Source organism: Streptopelia decaocto (assembly GCF_964273445.1).
Source record: "Streptopelia decaocto genome assembly, chromosome: 4".
NCBI lineage: Eukaryota > Metazoa > Chordata > Aves > Columbiformes > Columbidae > Streptopelia > Streptopelia decaocto.
In genome coordinates, this window is record NC_138658.1 from 58,692,845 (window position 1) to 58,711,433 (window position 18,589).

At 43.6% G+C, this 18,589-nt stretch overlaps 2 protein-coding genes across 4 annotated transcripts in view; one reads left to right on the forward strand and one right to left on the reverse strand.

The window, feature by feature from the left end:
* Positions 1-11,384: 11,384 nt before the first annotated feature.
* On the reverse strand, positions 11,385-16,731 carry SMIM20 (small integral membrane protein 20). 2 transcript variants are annotated; one of them, XM_082051741.1, is made up of 3 exons: positions 16,029-16,731; positions 13,208-13,291; positions 11,385-11,899 (listed from the first exon to the last, which is right to left on the reverse strand). In XM_082051741.1, exons 1-3 carry the CDS (start codon positions 16,135-16,137, stop codon positions 11,862-11,864), a joined length of 231 nt encoding a protein of 76 aa, XP_081907867.1. In that variant the 5' UTR covers positions 16,138-16,731; the 3' UTR covers positions 11,385-11,861. The 2 variants fall into 2 exon arrangements, with proteins under 2 accessions (XP_081907867.1, XP_081907868.1); XM_082051742.1 differs by having other exon boundaries at positions 13,208-13,264; positions 16,029-16,726.
* Positions 16,732-16,744: 13 nt separating this feature from the next.
* The window catches only part of SEL1L3 (SEL1L family member 3), a 36,729-nt gene continuing 34,884 nt past the window's right edge, over positions 16,745-18,589 (forward strand). For both annotated transcript variants that reach the window (XM_082051736.1, XM_082051739.1), the window contains exon 1: positions 16,745-16,919. In XM_082051736.1, the coding sequence (XP_081907862.1) occupies positions 16,851-16,919 (69 nt within the window). In that variant the 5' untranslated portion in view covers positions 16,745-16,850. The remainder of the gene's footprint in view (positions 16,920-18,589) is intronic.

Here is an 18,589-nt window from a genome sequence, read left to right on the forward strand (position 1 = left end):
TGATGTGTCTTGAAAAGCCTAAGCGGAGATGGGAATAAACTATCAGCATGTCTATCCAGGCCCAAGCATGAAAGTTCACAGAGGAATTATTGTCACAGCCACATCAGAGAATGATGAACCTTCATACTCAGCAAACAGAGCCCAACTTCAGGCAGTGAGGCACAAGTGTGACCTTCTGTCTTAAGAAGTTACCTGGCAAACTCTGTGAGAATAAACCAGAAGAGTTGGAGGAGGAGGAACAGCAAACCCACTGAGGCTCATTCATCTCAGGTGATAAACCTGAGAAGCAATTATGACTACTTTAAAAATATATCATTTCTATAACAGGCACAGAAAGAAATCATTGGCAGCAGATTTAGAACTCCTGGTATACAAAGTGACGTGTAGTCCATGAGAGTTCATAAAGCACATGCACTACTCCAAAGATCATCTTAAAAGGTTTGCTTATCCTTCTCACAGAAATATATTTTGGGCTGAGTTATTTGTCTTAAGGATATGGTCAAATGTTTCTGAAATTGCTAGAGTCCAAGATTCTATAACAGAAAAAGCAATGGATGATTGTGTCTTGGAGCAAATGCTAGCACAGCCTCACAACTGTGGTGAAAGCTGAGATCCAGCATTTCTAGCTGACGTCCCTAGAGCGATCACAAAAATGGCCAAGAGATTTCTCAGATGAAGCACATAACAGTCAACACCTCAGTTACCCAGGGACCGGGGTAGAAGAAACACTGTCAGTGTCCAGAAGTGTCTGCAAGGAAAGTCCACTGAAGACAGGCTGTGAGGGCTCCCTCTCCGAGTCCTCTGAGCATCACAAGCCTGCCAGGACATCCTCTGCAGGCACACAACCTGCTCCAATACTTGCACTAGGCAGCGGGGGAAGCCAACAGGTGCCACCCAGGACGGTGCAGAGAGGTGAACCACAGGCAGTGTGAGCTGTTTCCTCACAGGCCGGTGCTTTGGGAGCCCTGTACCTCAGCACGTCTGGCTCCCTCAGTAATTCCTCAGCTGTGTGGGACCAGTAGCACAACTTAAGAGAGTTCCAAGTTAGGGAAAAGGGGCCAGAATTTACACCTGAGGAAACATGTGCCAACTGTGCCTGGGCTCGTGAATTCACGCACAATTCCTGCACATGAAGACCCACCCAGAGAAACGTATGTGCCAGCAGATCAGGCTTCCTCCCTCCTGTGAGGAAGCACAGCACTGAGCTCCCCAAGCAGCCACCCCTGAGCAAAAGCTTCAACCCTGTTGCACTTTGGGGACCCACTGAGCCCAGCCAGTTGGGTGGAAGCTGCTGGAAGAGGAGCCATAACAGGTAGTTGTGAAGGAGGCAACCCTGCTGAAGAAAGACACTGAAAGGATGCCGGCATAGTTTTACTAGCTACAGAATAGTATCGGTCTCAAAAGCAGCCTCCACAGAAAAGGGTCAGACTTCATCAATTCTCTAGTCCCTCACAGCAGACACCTTTAACAGGCCAAGTTAGGCTGGGAAAACCCATTCTGTTCCCTATATGAGGCCAGATTTAGACATCTGACTTATATCATGGGCCCAAAGCTTACTATGTCAATCTGAACTGATAAATAATCCAGAAACTGGCAAAAGCAAATGTTTGGAGAAAGCTTTGAATATAAACCAGACTTGAACTGAAAGCTACAACCACGACTGCAGATAAATCATTCAGTCTTTCTGTTGCCATCAATGTACATGAGACAATCCTCACTGCATAAGTCCCCAACCTCTGCCCTGTTACCCATGTTCAGAAACAATCTTCAAATGCAATTTGCATGGCACTCAACAGATTGAGGACTTTTTTTTTAAACAAGGTGAATCAAACATTCTTGTTCCTAGTTATGAATAATTCTATAATTAATTATTATAGTCACAATACCTTTGAGGGGCAAAATCTAGCACTATTCTTCTCTGAAATAATTTATTTTCTTGGTTACATAACAGAATTGAATGCAATTTTTCTTCTCTTTTACCTTTTTCCTGGGAAAAAAAAGTTTGCATTCTTCATCTGTGATTACTCAGGCTACTGGTTAGTGGGGTTTTTTTAAATAATAATGCACAAGAAGAATAGAAACACAGGGTTCCCTAGAGGCTGAACCATGGATTTTATATCAAATGGCAATGTGCTTTCACTGGAAAATAAACAGTACAGAAAATACTAAACCAGAAGTTTCATTTTGCATTCGGACACTTAGGAGTAGGCAATTATCCAGCTGATTAGTCTATGTTTTGGGGGTTCTTCTGGGATCCAGGAATAACAATATTTTTAGTCACAGATATTGTAAAATTCAGAACAAAAGAACAGGCAAAGCAACTGGAATATCACTTCTTGCTAGCACCACAAGCATTAAGAATATTCTTAAACATGCCACTCACCAAGAAACAAACATCAGAAGGAGCTGGAAATCACAGCTTTGCCACCACTCGGCTTTGATACTGTCGCTTTCCACCTCCTTGCAGAAGTCCGGCAGCACCTTTCCGAGCACCACCTGTGTCAGGGCACACTGTAACGTCCCACGGGATCAGCCAGCTCGCTCTGACATAAAACTAGGCTCAGGTGCTGGAATCAGCCCAGGGGCAGAGGCCCAGCTGGCAAATCTAAAATGACTTCCAGCCCAAGGGAAATGTGAGAGGAGTGTTCGGAAAGAGCTTGTGTAGAGGGCTTCCAAATGGTAGTACCCCTCCTCCAGAGAAACAGAAGTACCGCCCAGGCTGAAGATCAATAGACAGTTTGGACTGTTTGAGGTGTGCTGCAGGGATGGTTCTCTTCTTGTCCTGGACTGGGCTGAGCAGCCACCATCCGTTTGCTTATGAGTAAAAGGAGTTTGCACAAGTGTGACTACAGCTCTTGCTTTGCTGCATGGAGAGAGATGTGATTACCACTTGTGCCCCACTGCACGGCTGCCTTCCAGCCGCCAAAGACGTCCTGCCAGCAAGGCTTCAAAAGGGAGCACAGCTGGCCATTTTTCCCAGAAGTAGCTCCCTCACCCGTCCTGGCAGTGCAAAGCCCGTTCCAGCCATACTCACACCAAGCAGTAACTGCTGGGTACCATCCCCTCACCTGGCGTGGGAAAAGCAAATACAGAGCTCTAGCTCTTCTGTGCACTATGGACACATAATGAGTGTCTTCACTGGCCAGGCCTCTACTCAGATAAAGACTGAGACTTCACCATGACCCTCCACATCCCTAAAAACACTTGCAGGCTGAATGGAGCCTCCTGGCAAGACAGGCTAAATCCAGTCAACAGCAAATGTTCCTGCCCAAGGAATGTCTTGGGTCCTTTCCTACACATAATTTCTCTCCAGAAACTCCTGTCACTTCCTGCAACAGCCAACATATGGAGCAACAGTAATTCCCCAGATACCCAGCCTCTGCAAATTTAAGTGGATGTGGCCCTTCCTTGGATACATTATATGAAGTATCACTGTGATGTTTTCTGTGATGATACAAGATGGCAAATCCATTAGAATTATGAGGAAGCCTTTCAACATAACAGCAGGCATTCAACTCAGACATACTCATATGAAGCTGACCATAAAAAAAATAGACACAGATAGTTTTAATATACAGATAGTTTCAAGGGTTCTCTTCTGCCATGTTTCTGAGAAAGAAGTTTAATGGTAACAGGATATTCAACACATTAATTAACACAAGAGAACAGAGGGTACAACTTCTGTTCCCACCCAGGTAATATGAGCCAAGCAGACACAAATATTACCATAGTGCTTGTATGCAGTAGAGGTAATATTTCATAAGCTGTTTCATACACAAAGAAGGCTATACACCCAGAACATGGTCTTGAAAATACCAGAAGATATTTCACATAGTTGGAATCTGAGAATCCCACTAGGGATCTGTTTCAGGACAGACAGACCATAGGTGAAGAAGGTACCTATACCATAAGTAGGAACTACAATATTTCCCTTGATTTATCTCCAAACCTGGAAGAGACACAAAATTACTGAATCCTGAAATAATTAAATTGTAAGGATCCTCATACCTGTTATAGATGTTTGCCCCAAGAGCCAGGTTCCTGGCTACCAGAACACCTAGCATGGACACTTCAACTATTGGAGCTGTCTGCAAACGTATATAGGAAAAATAATCTAGAGGATGAGGAATATTCCACGGATTTAGGGCTAGAATTAGAACCTGGGCTTGAAGATTCATAATAGTCTCAACAGGGAGTAGCATGCAAACTTATTTTATCTTGGAACACAGAAAATAACAGGAACAAAGTGCCTTTCACTCTTCTGTGACTTAGAGATGATCAGAACTACGCCTAGAACATGCCACCATGGGAAGATTCCTCAAAAAGGGTGGGATGAAGTGACTGACTGTAAATAGCGCTGGAAATTAGATAAAGCCATCTTTAGAACTTCTAGGATCCAACAGAGCATATAGATCATATTCCAGATAGCTCCCAAAAAGATGTGACAGTTCACAAATGAATCACGAGGAGCCATCAGTATCATTCCACTAAAACCATTAGCAAAATTGAAATATTACATTTTTACCTTTATCTGTGTCTCTTTCGTGATTCCAAAGAACTGAAGCAAAGGGAAAATCCTTATCTTCTTGGAAGCAGTCATTATCTGGATGTCATGCCTGCCTTGTCTGGAGCCTCAGTGTTATGCACCCAATGACCTGTAGAAACAAGAACCAGGTATAAATTCCTTTGCACCCCCTGAATAATTTTGTTAATGAATGTAGATATGACAATTCACTTAATAACATTTTGTAAATAAGCTTGCTAACTGTCCTTACTCTTCTGCAAGTTTGATGAGTAATGGTTTTCCTGACTAAATAAAGCCAGCCTTGTGTTCCTGCAGTATGTTTACAGCAATTTCCTATTAGCCAGGGCTGGTTCTTAGGAGCCAATTATCGGTGACACAGAAACAGGATGAATATAAACTTCTGAGCTTTTGAAAAGAACCAACAGCAGCAAACACCTCTCCTTTCTGTCTGGGCTGGAGATGCATGTTGCTCTCATGATGTTTAGGTACAGACCTGGTTTAGACCCAGTTGTTCATTTTATATGCATTATGATGCATCTAGACAGAAAGAGTACGAGGATGTCTGGGTACTTCTGGGACTTCTTTTGGAAAACATCAATCTAGCTGTTATTCTTTCCAGAAGAGCACACAAAAATCATGGCAAACTCTGAAGTAATGAAAAGTGGGGACACAAATGGAAATCCCCAAAGTAGAACATCAGAGTATTCATCTTCCTACTTAAGCAGGTAACCAGCTTGTCAACATGACAAAAACTCAGAGATAGGTTCCATCTGGATGTTAGCAAAGCATTTGGAATGATATCACGTGGGAAACAATTAGTAGCTGCAAGATTTGTAAAGCAAGTATGGAAGTCACTACAGAGGAAATGACCAACAGGAAATCATTGGCCTGAAGAGATTTTACTGGTGGTGTTGCTCAAAGAACTGTCCTGGGACACATTTAACGTAATTGCCTGGCACAAAATAGCAGTATACTGAATAAATGTTTTGTTTAAACAAATTGGGAGGCAATGTAAGTGCACAAGACTAGCTGGAATGGGAGCTACGGGACAACATTTAACTGCGCTAAGTGCAATAGGGAAAAATAACAAGAGTTTTTGCTACAAACAAAAAGCTTGTCTGCTGAAAAACAGGTAGGAGAAATTCTGACACCTATTATTAGGATTGCTAGAGTTCATGTATGGGAATGCCTCCCTTGGATCCTCACATCTCCTTCCAGGGTCCTTCGGTGAGTGCTGCCTCTGACATCACTGCTTTGATCCAGAAGCAGAGAGACGTAGGCAGGGAGCAGGCAGCAGTGGCCACAAAATCACATAACCCATATTAAAAACACACAGAAAATGCAGGGAGAAGTAATACCCCATAACTTCTTAATGTGGGACATGGGATTTTGGACTGAACTATGAGAAATTCTTTGTTAGGTGGGACAACCAGCAAGCCTGTGTTAGCCACACACAGGATGACTGTAAGAAGGACCAGGGGAATGGAGCTCATTTCAGAAGAAGCTACAAGCAGGCAATGAAGATTCTGTTACTAAGATCACCTGCATTCCAGGCTTCAGAGGGCTCCTAATGGTGCTGTTCAGCCAGTAATGGCACGAGTTGGAGTTCTTGTTCTTATCTGTAGATGGGAGGAGATCTGGATCTACAGCTGGCCTGCTACAATCACTGGCACCCCAAAAGTCACAGATCATAGACCGGGAAGCAAATGCTTCTGCTTAATATCCACAGTGGTTTCTCTTCAACCAGTGTACAAGAATAAATACATTCCTATACTGTGCCTGAGCCATCCATTTTAGGAGTGAATGGGTGGCTGAGGAGAAGGACTACTCCTACGGGAATTTGTCCTGAAGTAATTAATCTCTGCCCTGATTAGTATTGCTGAAAGTCACTGCACTGGATTACAGAAAGAAGCTGTTAGCAAAGGAGGCACCTTTTCATGTTATCTGAAAGGTACTTTTCAACATGAGGCCCCTTCCAACCCAAGTTATTCTATTATTTCTGACCTCTCAAGGTAGGCTAGAGCAAAGGATAGTTGTATCATTTCTCCTTAGATATCTCTTCTCATTGTAACCTCCTTGACTACGAACTTTCTTTAGAAAAGTTTACCTCCGGTCTGCTGGGGAGGAAAGAGGTATCCCAGTTTGTTCTGTGAGCAGCAGAGCCCATGCAGGCTGTATTCCAACAGATTTGCATCCTGTGTCCCTCATGCTCCTGCCCATTCGACTGACCAGTATGCCTTGTCTCCTCTTCATATCCAAGGTGTTTCTCCACTCTTTTCCCTGCAGCACCTCCAGTTCTTCCTCACCTCCTTCAACTGCCACCTGCCTTCCCCTGCTCAGTGCTTGTGCCTCTGTTGGAAGACTTTTAGCTACTTTTTTTTCACATGCAAAGGTCAGAAGGGGGAACTCATTGTTACAGAAGACAAGGGAAGTGGCAAGTCAAAATACTGAAAATTGCTGAGTCTTGTAAAATTCCACCTGAGCCACTAGCAAAAGCTGACCAATTTTCTGCCTTTTTCTGTGTAACTGTAGTAACATTCACATTGGGTTGCATTTCAGCTTACATGCAGAAGTTTATACTCAGATTTGGTGATCTTCTAAAAAAATATTCGTATTGTGAAAACCAGGTGAATTTTGACTCCCCAAATATAAAATTTCCATACCCAGAGCATAATACTTCAGCAGTATAAAGTTCTGGGAAATTTTAGAAGTTGTTTCCTTTTGGAAAAGATTCTTAAAAACATTTAAAGTTCTTGGAACTAAAATATCTGAATCCTACACAAATCAAGACCTAGTTTTCCTGACCATGAAGAAAACTTCTCAGACAAGAATCAAAAATGTTTTCTACAGCATCAAAAAAACCCCCAGCCCTTATTCACCTTCATCATGCCTTGCAAGGAAGGGGAGTACTATTATTGCTATTTTACATATGGAACTGAAACTCAACTGCTAAATTACTTACCTGCTGCCAGACAAAAGCATGGTGGAACAGGGAACTGTCTACAACAGTCCTAATTGCCAAGACAGCATCTTAAACACTGCACCATTTTTCCTTGCAAGGCCCACCCAGTCTGCACTATGCACAAATAACACCTCAGATCATAGGTTAATATGTGAAAAAGAAAGCTTTATTATGCTTTGACCTGCACTTTGTTTTTTGCTCTCTCCTGTTATACATTGTCCGCATGGAAACAGTGTATATTCTGCAGCACTTTCTCAGAAGCTGGAAAATCATTTCCTTCCACTAGCAAACACACTATTTAGGCCGTGTGGCACCACAAAAAAAGCCAGTGTAGCTTTTCATTTACTGCTGTGTCTGCATGTTAACGTGAAGAAGGTCAGTAAGAGTGTACACAATACTGAGAAAATGAGTAGTTAATTATTGCTAGACTACAAGAAGGGAAAATACATTATTTATTTTGGTTTAGAAAACTGCAAATCACGAGAACTCCTCCTTTTTCTGGACTGTTTTTTGTGGGAAGGGCGTATGTACAGTAACATTTGTGACAATCAGTTGAGGCTATTCAGTGTGCTTTGAGCATTAGAGAAAAAAATCCCCTTATCAGTGGGAATCACATTTTTCATGCTCACATGTATAATCTGGCAACTTGCCAATACCTTTTGCCATACTTACTCCTCCTAAAGTGTTTGTGCTTGAGGGTTTCACTGCATCACCAACAGACTATTATGTTTCAAAACTAAGCTGCATTTAGACCAAAATGCCAGATTTGCTCTTCATAGTACAAGTTTTAATAATTTCAAAACTTACCAGCATACAACAGCAGGCCTAAACTTAGTACAACCAGATCCTTCTGTTGTGATGACAAAGCACCATTGAAAACATTTCTCCAGTCCTCCAAAGGCTGAAGTTATATTTGCTGTTCATACTCCAGCTAGAATAAATACGTAAAATGCACTCATATTACAGAATAGATATGATAACTGTTCTGAAAACATTTTAAGAAGGCATTTTTAGCAAATGTTTTGTCACAACCTTTCTATTGGAACCATCAAAACAGGTGGACCAAAACTAGCAAATTGGTTCCTCTGCAAAGGCAGACCAGTCCCTCCCAACTACTAATAATTATATAAAATCACGCATAATTATAAACACGTGTAACATTTTTGTGTGATTATGTTGAAAAATAATAGTTGCTGCAGGCTACAGAAGTAGCAAAAGCTCTTATTTCCAGAGCGAGATAGGGAAAGAGTCCTGGGGAGCACAATTCGCTATAGGAGAGGTTTATGTTCAGTGTCCATAAGCAGAACAAAGCATTGTCACAAGGCCCAGAAAGGCAGCTGCAGGAGCAGGACTTCCCACGTGAGTCTTGGGCAAGTCTCCAGGTAACTGGAAAATGCCAAAGCAATCCCAGAAAATTTCAGTGTAAATTCTGCACAATTATTGCAGCATGTTCCTCGTTGACTTAACAGTTTTATGCAGACAGAATACCAAAGATTTGAAAAAGACATTCAGTATCCTAACACTTGAAAGACACGGTCAATCAAACCACTTTATTAGGTGGAACTCAGGAAGCGAGAAGCAACGTTCATTACAATCAATACACGCCATTTGCAGAGTTTAGATTCACTTCAGTAGTATTCAGCAGGTACATACTGCTGCGCATTCTGTATAGGCAATTACAAAACTTACTCAGCTTTTTTGCAGTGGAACGAACATGAGATCACAACCAACAGATGTGCAGTATCATTGAGTTCATGTACTGAAACGTTTTGCAGCGTTTAAGTATGAAGGCAAAAGGCTCAGCACCTGCCGGCAACAAGCACTGTACTGAAACCATCTAACATTTTTCTAGACAAGACTCAGACTCACCAAATTGTTCAGCTTCACAAAGTAAATAAGTAGCAGAGATCACCTTAGCTATTAGCTCCAAACTGAGTAATTTAATCTCCTGTATCATGTAATTTATCTTGAAAGAGTAGTTGAGTTATTTCACACTACCATGATGTATGGTTTTTAAGCATTTGTGTCACCAAGTGACAGAAGCAGCACTATTGAACAATTCCTAGTTTCTCCTAAAACTCTTTTTTTTTGCAGCTAGTCAGTTATAGATGGAGTATCTGCATTTAAGCAATGCTACGTTTCCACTGGAAAGGTATTTTAGATGAAACAACTTGGTTGAAACTATTCGATGTACCAGTATAATGTTTTGTTTGAGAAAACAAAATCCAGGGCTCCCTCATTTCTGCAGTCTCACTGAAGAAAGCTTTAAGTGGTAAAAACTTCTTTGTTATTCAGATTGATTCTTCTTTTCCTAGCAAACACTGTATTAGCTTTGTGACAGTGTTGCTCTGTGCTATGCAGTGAAACTTCTCTCAACATCCCTACCGTGAATATGTAAACTCACTTTGACTTCAGCCATCATGTGAAACGACCTGACAACTCAAGGGAATCAAATATGGTGACATTTTCCCAGCAAGCAAACTGAAAAAAAAAATGTAATGCTTATAGTGATAATAGGAAACTAAAACAAACCCCTAAACTCAGAAGAGGAAACATGTCTGAGTGGGAGAGGAATGACAACAAGTAGGAAAGAAACAGCAAGTATTAATAACAGAATGGCAGTTTGGAAAAAACACTCTGAACTTTGAGTCTTTCATCTGTCTTTTTAATAAAACTGTATGTCTGAAAAAAAGAGCAAACATCCACTAACTTTATGAATAACACTCACTGCACATACATTCTTCATAACATATATGATCCTGCAATGGTCTTTAAAATGTTGTGTACCATAATGAAGTGCTAAAAATAAATCAAGAAAAGAAGAGAGTATATTACAGTTAAATGTACATGCTGCACCTGTCCTCAAGAGTAATATTAGTTAGGTTATAGACTGTAACTATAGCTTATAAACTGTTTTTTTCTTTTGAAAACACATAGTTTATTCAGAACCTATTATGACGACAGACATCCAATTTGGGTAAAGTTTTCCAGTAGGGGCAATCCTTTACTCATCTGTTCTAATGATCATTATACTTACCATGAAAAAATGCTTTTTAAAAAAGATTCTTTATCTGCTTTTCTACCCCAACATTTGGTGTTAACCTCCTGTATCAGGTGTACCAGTCAACGTGTTGGCAGCGAGCAAGATGGGCTACAGCAGCTACCCCATGATGGCCCCAGACAGCTCCAGCTGGGTTCACAAAGGACCCACTGCAAGACACAGCTCAGCCCAGCAGCCAACTGGGTGGCACCTTTGTGAAAACACTGGACAAGCAGGGGAATGAAGGGGGGGAAAGTGAGGAACAGCAGTATGAACACCAAAGTCAGAAAATAAGGAAGGGGAGGAAGGGCTCCAGGCACCACCAGAGCAGATATTCCCCTGCAGCCCATGGAAAAAACCAAGTTGGAGCAAATATCCACACCGTGGCCCACACCGGAGCAGTTGGGTATGTCCTGAAGGAACTGCAGCTCATGAAGAACCCGTACAGGAGCAGGGGAAAAGTGTGAGAAGGAAGGAGCAGAAGAAAAACTGTTACAAAGTGACTGTGATCCCCATCCACCCCTCATGGGACCAAGCAGAGAGGAAATACAGGACTCAGGAGTGAATTTGATCCTGGAAAACAAGAGACAATGGGAAGGTGTTACTTTAATTTTTGGTTCTCATTATCCAAAACTACTTTAACTGGCAATAAACTACATTAATTTTCCTCAAGTTAAGTTTGTTTTGCCTCCAACAGTAACTGGTAAGCAATCTTCCTGCGTTTATCCAGATCCACATGCTTTGCCATGCTACTTTCTACCCCTGCTGAGCAGCAGGAGTGAGAGAGTGGCTGGGTGGGCACCTGGCCAAGGTTCATCAGTCACAACTACTTACAAAACAAAGAAAAAAAATACACATTGGTTTAAAAGGAAGCAATTTTAATGTACATATTTACACTCTGCACTGATTTTGCTCAGTATATACTTCTATCACGTTTTCATAATAAAACCACAAAAAGTAATTCTCAAACTACAGAGGAAACTGCAGCGGTCTGCATGACTTATTCTGTTCATAATTTATTCTATAATTGTTTACAGATTGACCACAAAAATAATTCCTCTTCCCTTTTCTCAAGGAAATAAATATTTTATTTCACAACTCAAGAATCATTGATCTCTCTAAGTTTGTGCACTATGCCCCAGCATCCTCTGTCAAAACTAGCATGTTTTTATCTCTTGGGATTCCAACCAGTAGTGTTTGTTGCTCCTCATGTGCCCACACAGCATATTCAGAATTCTTCTCCAGCGACCCCCAAAGACACTTCAATGAAAGAAGAAACAGCTGAAGAAGTCCATCTTCAGTTTTGCCTTGCAACACACTCAGCGCCGCCAACATTACTTTCTTCCAAATGGATCAGACCACACTTTTAACCCTACAAATCAGAGAATACCAATAGTTCATAACTAGACTGTTTAATAATAATAATAATAATAATAATAGGTCTGCAACCCCAGCCTGTGTACAAAACAATGAAAGAACCTAATAATTTCTGTACTGAACTCACAACTTCACTTGAGCTTGCAAAAAATATTTAGAAAAACAACCTCATCTTGAACTTAAGCTTCAGATAATGGAAAAATCTATCACACCCATAAGTAAGGTGTTCTAATATTGTTAGAACAACCATCTAGAACTGCACCTGGCACTTGAATTTCTCTAGATTTCACTTTCAACTAGTAGATCTCATAACTTTTCATCAGCAGCTAAATTTAGATGAAAAAGTTACACTGAGGAGAACTAGCCATCAAGGATCTGCATCTTGGATAAATGAGCCAGTCCAGTCCTCTTTAATGTTTAATAAAAGGGCAGGTTTACCAGACTTCTATTTCACAATACCCTTTCTACTCCTCTTCAGCATTTCACCACTTTCCTGGAAAGTAAGGCCTGCAGTGACGATGTAACTGATATGTGTAGTACGGACAGGGCATTAATCCTATTTGGTTTTGCCCTGCTGCTGATGTTAGGCTTTTCTAAAAACAGGAATACTTTACCCTTTAACATACTCAGATATGAACTGTTTCATCAAGATAAGGACTGTCATGTATTTAGACAAGAAGTGTCAATCCTGCATCATGAATAGCCAGTTCCATTATCTCTGAAACAACAGACTGTCAAGGATATTCTGTGATACTTTAATTTTATTCCCCTTGTATGCTTTTCTATGCCTTCTACCGGCAACAGCAGAGATCAAAAAGCTATTGGCACTGCATTCCAAATTTTCCTTTATGTGTAGTGGATTTCTGCCTTACCCCTCCACCCGTGAGGATTGAAGGTACTCACAAAGAGCTCATAAATCGTGTTTCAGCTGAACTGTAAAGCAGTATTCCACAAAACAGGGTGAAATAGTGTATTTTTTACAGCTAGAACCCAGCCCACACATGGCTCTTGTTTGCTCTGAGCTAGTTCAAAAGTTAATTTCCGGTGTGGAAACCAGCAGCTGTTTGAGAAACTGTGAATATAACAACTTATTTGGCCAGTTAAGTCAAATAAAAACAAGTTTTATTAAATTCATAATTTTCAAATGAAGAATTCACCCAAAAAATATTTTCATAGTAAGTTTACTATTTATGTATTATTTGAGTATATTATTCACTGTATTATTTAAATCCATATACATATTCAGGTCTAACTTCAAAAATATCTTTAAAACAATCAAGGCAAACACACGAATCAGGTATACCTGCAGGCTGAATATCCTCTTGAACAATACCAGCTCGGTTTATTGACTGTTCTTTCTCTGGAAAGCAGAACAGAAAGGTCATTTCTTAAAAAAAAAAAAACAAAAAAAACAAACAAACAACCAAACATCTTGACTGCACCCAATAAAATAACATTGAAAATCTTATTCATTCTGGATGCTACACAGTCTGGGTTTTGTATTTTTTTCCTTTGAAATTAGACACTACCCTGAGATTTTGCCTGGTACAGTCAATAGTGAGACTGGGGTGAGGCTTGGAAACAACCTGGAAAACAGGTAAGCCAAAAAAGGGACAATGAGGAGGAGCCAGTCTTCATGAGAGGACAGACCCTCACAGGATAGGGAAAGAGCTGATTCTCACAGTTCAGCAAAATCACAAAATCCACTGTGAAAATGCCCCAATATCAATCCAAATAGCAGCTGTCAACCCACTATTTTAATTAATCCAAGGGGAAGAGGTCTGTGCTGAAGATATCAAGGTTTCAACACTGCCAATAAACTATGCATTTCATATGAGGAAAAAACTTTTAAGGCTGCAGACAGGAAAATACAAGAAACATGAAGTCCACAAGCTGAGGTACTAAAAACCTATCAAATGATAACACTTCTGTGTGAAATAAGTCAAACCCCTGTGTGCACGATTTAAAGTACATATTAACAATTTGCTTACAAACAGTTTTTCCAAGTATCTTCCATTTTGTTTGTTAAACTGCTAGGAATTCCACTGAAGATGTGAGACAATCGTGCAGAAAAGTCTTCTTCCTGAATGTATTGTGCCTAATTCGTGTAGAATTTGGAAAATACACATGAAAAACAAGACTGAAGAAGAAAAATATAGCATTTCATGTTTACATAGTTGAATGTCACCCTAGTGAACTAAAATCCATTCTTGCCTTTTGCCAGATTGCTGTGTGATGCTAATCTAAATGTCCAACTTCAGACCCAGCATCCCAAAATGCAGAAATACTGAGTATTTGCTGCAGCTGAAGCCAACGGGGGGTGTGACCTTCCAGAGAAATTCTGTTGTCATACAACTTAATAGACCGTACTCCAAAAAAATCAATCCTTTGTACCTCAAAGGTTAAAATGTTTCCAGTCAACTACCACAACTGTGAAATTCCATGTCCTTGCCTAAAGTATTATGACAAGGAATGCTTGTGCTTTGTCCATATCACAGTGATGAACATCACGAAAATCACATAGGAAATTAATAAAGGTGAGATCAAAGGAGAGTTTGAGCAGTATACAATCAGTAAAGTTTAGAATCAGGTACTAAATAACAAGTGTAACCACTTGCTAATTGCACATCACCCATTTTATGTGCTAAATGGAGTTTAAAAAACCTCTGACCTGCCAAGGAACATTTCCTTGTGTGATTCACAAGTACAAAAGAAGTCACTGTCTGCTAGTTCTGTTCCTTCCTTAATGTTGAGTGACATTTCTAATATTATATTTTTGGAAAGTGCACCATAAGCAAAAATTAGTTAAGAATAAGGCTTTTAAATGAGAACACAGAGTAAGAAACCTATCATTATGGACAGTTTCCAACTTCACAAACATAGCTTCCTTCAATAAAAACTTGCTTGCAAGTTAAATTTTACTTCAGCTTTGATGCAAGGCTGGAGTTCCTCCAATAAGATCAATAATTTTTTTACTCTTTTCCTTTTTTTCTTCCTCAAAATCTCTTCAGTTGTCTCAGTAAATTAACCACATGCTTCTTCAGGTTACCACCAACAGCTTACTTAGCTTTATAAAAGTTGAAGTGAGGGGATGAGACTGGCGACACCAGAACTTTTCCTCACTTCCTCAGGCAGTAATTAACAGAAGTTTACGAGTAACGGGTGCTTCTCCTACCACTCCCACAGCAGGAAGCACCCACCTGGAGCCTCCAAGGCTTCACATCTGAAGCTTCAGGTGCCTTCAAGTGCTCAAGAACTCCCTGATTACAGAGACAGTCACAGCTTTTCTGTGTTTCTGGCAGGAAAGGTGGGTTTTCCTCAGCAGTCAGTTTCAGAGAAAGCTCTGCAGACTGAGACCACATTTAGAAAATCATCGCTATCAGTAAAGAATCTGTTACCATGTTTTAAGTTAAACTTTTCAATTGTGGCTGGAAAATGCCTCCAACAACTTAGAGAATCATAGAATGGTTTGGGTTGGAGGGGATCTTTAAAACTGATCTAGTCCAACCCCTGCAATGAGCAGGGATGTCTGCAACCAGATCAAGTTGCTCAGAGCCCCGTCCAACTTGGCCTTGAACACTTCCAGGGATGGGGCATCTACCACCTCTCTGGGAAACCTGTACCACTGTTTCACCACCCTCATTGTAAAAAAATTCTTCCTTATATCTAATCTAAATCTACCCTCTTTCAGTTTAAAGCCATTACCCCTTGTCCTATCACTACATGCCCTTATAAAAATCCCTCTCTGGCTTTCTTGGAGGCCCCTTTGGGTATCAGCAGGTCTCCATGGAGCATTCTTCAGGCTGAACATCCCCAACACTCTCATCCTGTCCCCACAGCACGGGTGCTGCAGCCTTCTTGTCACAACTTCTTGCACCACATCTAAATCCTCTCCATCACTTCAGAGAACAGCTAGAGGTAGTTTTAACCACCTGCCAGCCAATAACTTGACACAAGAATACCACGGCTTCTATTATTATTTTTAAAGTATTTCCTGGGCGAGCAGAAAGTTCTCCGGGAGCTCCTCGCCCGGCGGCAGCCCCAGCACAGCCCCGGCCCGGGAACGCCCGCCGGCGCTCCGGCCGCAGCCCCGCCCCGCCCCGCCCCGCCCCGCCAGGACTCACTGTACTCCTCGGGCAGCAGCAGCGGCCGGAAGTAGATGGGGTAAAACGCCGCTGCCACCACGGCCACGAAACCGCTGAAGATCCCGAGCGTGCGAGACAGTGCGGCCATCCCTGCCACTGGCCACAACCCGGAAGCTATGTGACTCCCGCTTCCGGGGCGCTCCGGAAGCGCAGCCCTGAGGCACCGGCCGATTCCGGCTTATCCCGGCAGGAGCGGCGCGCAGCGCCCCCGCGCGGGCCGGCGGGGCAGAGCCTGGTGCCGTTACCCGCCCGCCGCGCTCCCGTGTCCCGCCTGGCCAGGAGACCGGCGGTACCTCCCGGGCAGCCCCGGCGCCCGCAGCGCCGCACCTGGCGTCTGTGAGAAGGCTCTGCCGCGCCCTACCGCCTTGAACCCGCCCCGCGGCCGCGCCGCGCTCGCCAGCGGAGCCGAGGAGCTGCCCCGGGCGGCGCCGCGCTGGCAGCGCAGGGCCGAGGCGTGAGGGTGGGGACGGGCACGGCCGAGCCCCGGGGCCGCGCTGCCGCCGGGACGGAGCACACTGCCCTGTGCCGGGGTCCCGCCTGGGGCGCCCCGCTCCCGGCGCTTCCTTTATTGGGGTGTGCGGGGCTTTGAAACGCCTCTCGGCGCGGCCGGGGGCTCAGCATCCCCGCGGGGCTTGGGTCCCGGCTGCTGCCCGGCCCGGCCCCGCCGCGCACTCAGCTTCCCCCCCGCACCTGTGGCGGTGCGGGGCCCGGCCCGGCCCGGGAGGCGGCCCCTCCTCCAGGAAGCCGGATCCGCCGCATCCTTGTCCCGACAGCGCTGGTCAGCGCCGCCGCCGCGGCAACATGTGGACCCCGGCCGAGCGCCCCGCAGTGCCCCGCCGGCTCCCTCTGCTCCTGCTTCTCCTCCTCACGGTGAGTGCCGGCCGGCCCCGCACCTGACCCGGCTCTGCCCGCCGCGGCGACGGCCCGGGCCGTCCCCCGGTGAGCGCCGAGCTCCGCGGCGCTGCCCGCGGCTTGGCGGTGCAGCTCCGCGTTCGGCTGGGCCGGGCGGGCTGCAGGTTGCGGGCGCGGGGCGGACGGAGAGGCGCAGCCCCGGGTGGTGCCGCAGTGGGTGTCCGGCGGAGCGCGGGGGGCCGGCCGTCCTGCGCTCGGGCCCGGGGCCACCTTATCAGGCCTGGCCCGGCTTCCCTCTCTCCAGCCGCAGAGTTACGCTGCCTTATCGAGCGGGAACGTCAAGTCGTTAAATCAAAGAAGGTTTCGATCCAAGGTGACAAATGTCTGGATTTGAAGGAAGGGGGGTGCCTCTGACATGGTCCTACAGGTGCAGGTGTGAGTGTGGTGCTGCATTGGCTTACAGAAACAGATGCGTTTTGAGGGCGTCTATTCAACTACTTTTTCCTCTTTTACACTCCTAAATACAAACTCTGGACAAGGTCTTTGTATGCCTGTACAATATTGATGCTGGTTGGGACCAGATCAACACCCTTTTTGACATGTCCCCTTCTCACACATCTTAAAATCTAGCATGACGTGGCGGGCGTTCACAGGTAAAGGGCTACAGTTATTTTCAGGCTTTGTGCAAACAGGTGCAGCTTCATAGGGTTATGTGGAATTTCTGCAGCATTGAATTCAGGGAGGGTCCTGCTGAGATTTTATTCCAGTGAGTGAAAGAATGGTTTCTCATCATTTCTGTAATATTAGACTACTGAACATTTTCAGCTCTCTAACAGTTGTTGTGATTGCCTCCCCCAGTGATTTTTTTTATCCCACCATCTGATGGATGACTTGGGATAACTCCTTCAGATTCAGCAGGTTTTAAGAAAAAGATCAAGAAAAAGCTTTTGTGGCTAAGTTACCACACACAATGAAACCTCTATGTCTTTCTTGTTGAACTCTGCCTAGTTTATGGCAGCATTTTGAATCTAGTATAGCTGGCCTCTTTACTGTGCTGGAAAAACTTTTATATTTAAATCTCGTAATCACATTCATTGTGTAATCCTTTCATCCTAACTCTCTGTAGTCAGAGATTATGCACAATTAGCACTGCCTTGTCTGAGATAATACGGAGGGAAGAACTAGAGTACCTCACTGAGTAGGATCACTTAGATAACAAACACGCTGTGCAGCACGCTGTGTAGAGGCAACCCAGCAGTGACAGAGACCCAGCCATGGTCCAGAAGAGTTTACAGTCCATGATCTCTGCCATGGCCGGATAGGTGTGGAGTCGCTCAGGGGTCTTTGCACTATTCTACTTACAGGATGAGCCTCCCAAAGAATTTGTTAGCTGTGTTGGAACAGCAGACCCAAACATGCTTTGCATAATTTTGTAGCTTGTGTCTCAACTAACACCCAGGCACCAAAGAATACAAAGAAAAGTTTATTGGCTAACTCTGTGGGATCCATTTAGCAGAACAGGCACTAAGGGAAGGGCAATAAGACCTTATTTGACAGTAGCAATACTGCATGCTGAAGTGCTCTAGGAACATCATGGAGTTTAAGGCTGTGCTGCCATCCAGCAAGACATGGACGGGCTGGAGAGTTGGGCAGGGAAAAATGTAATGAAATATAACAAGGGAAAGTGT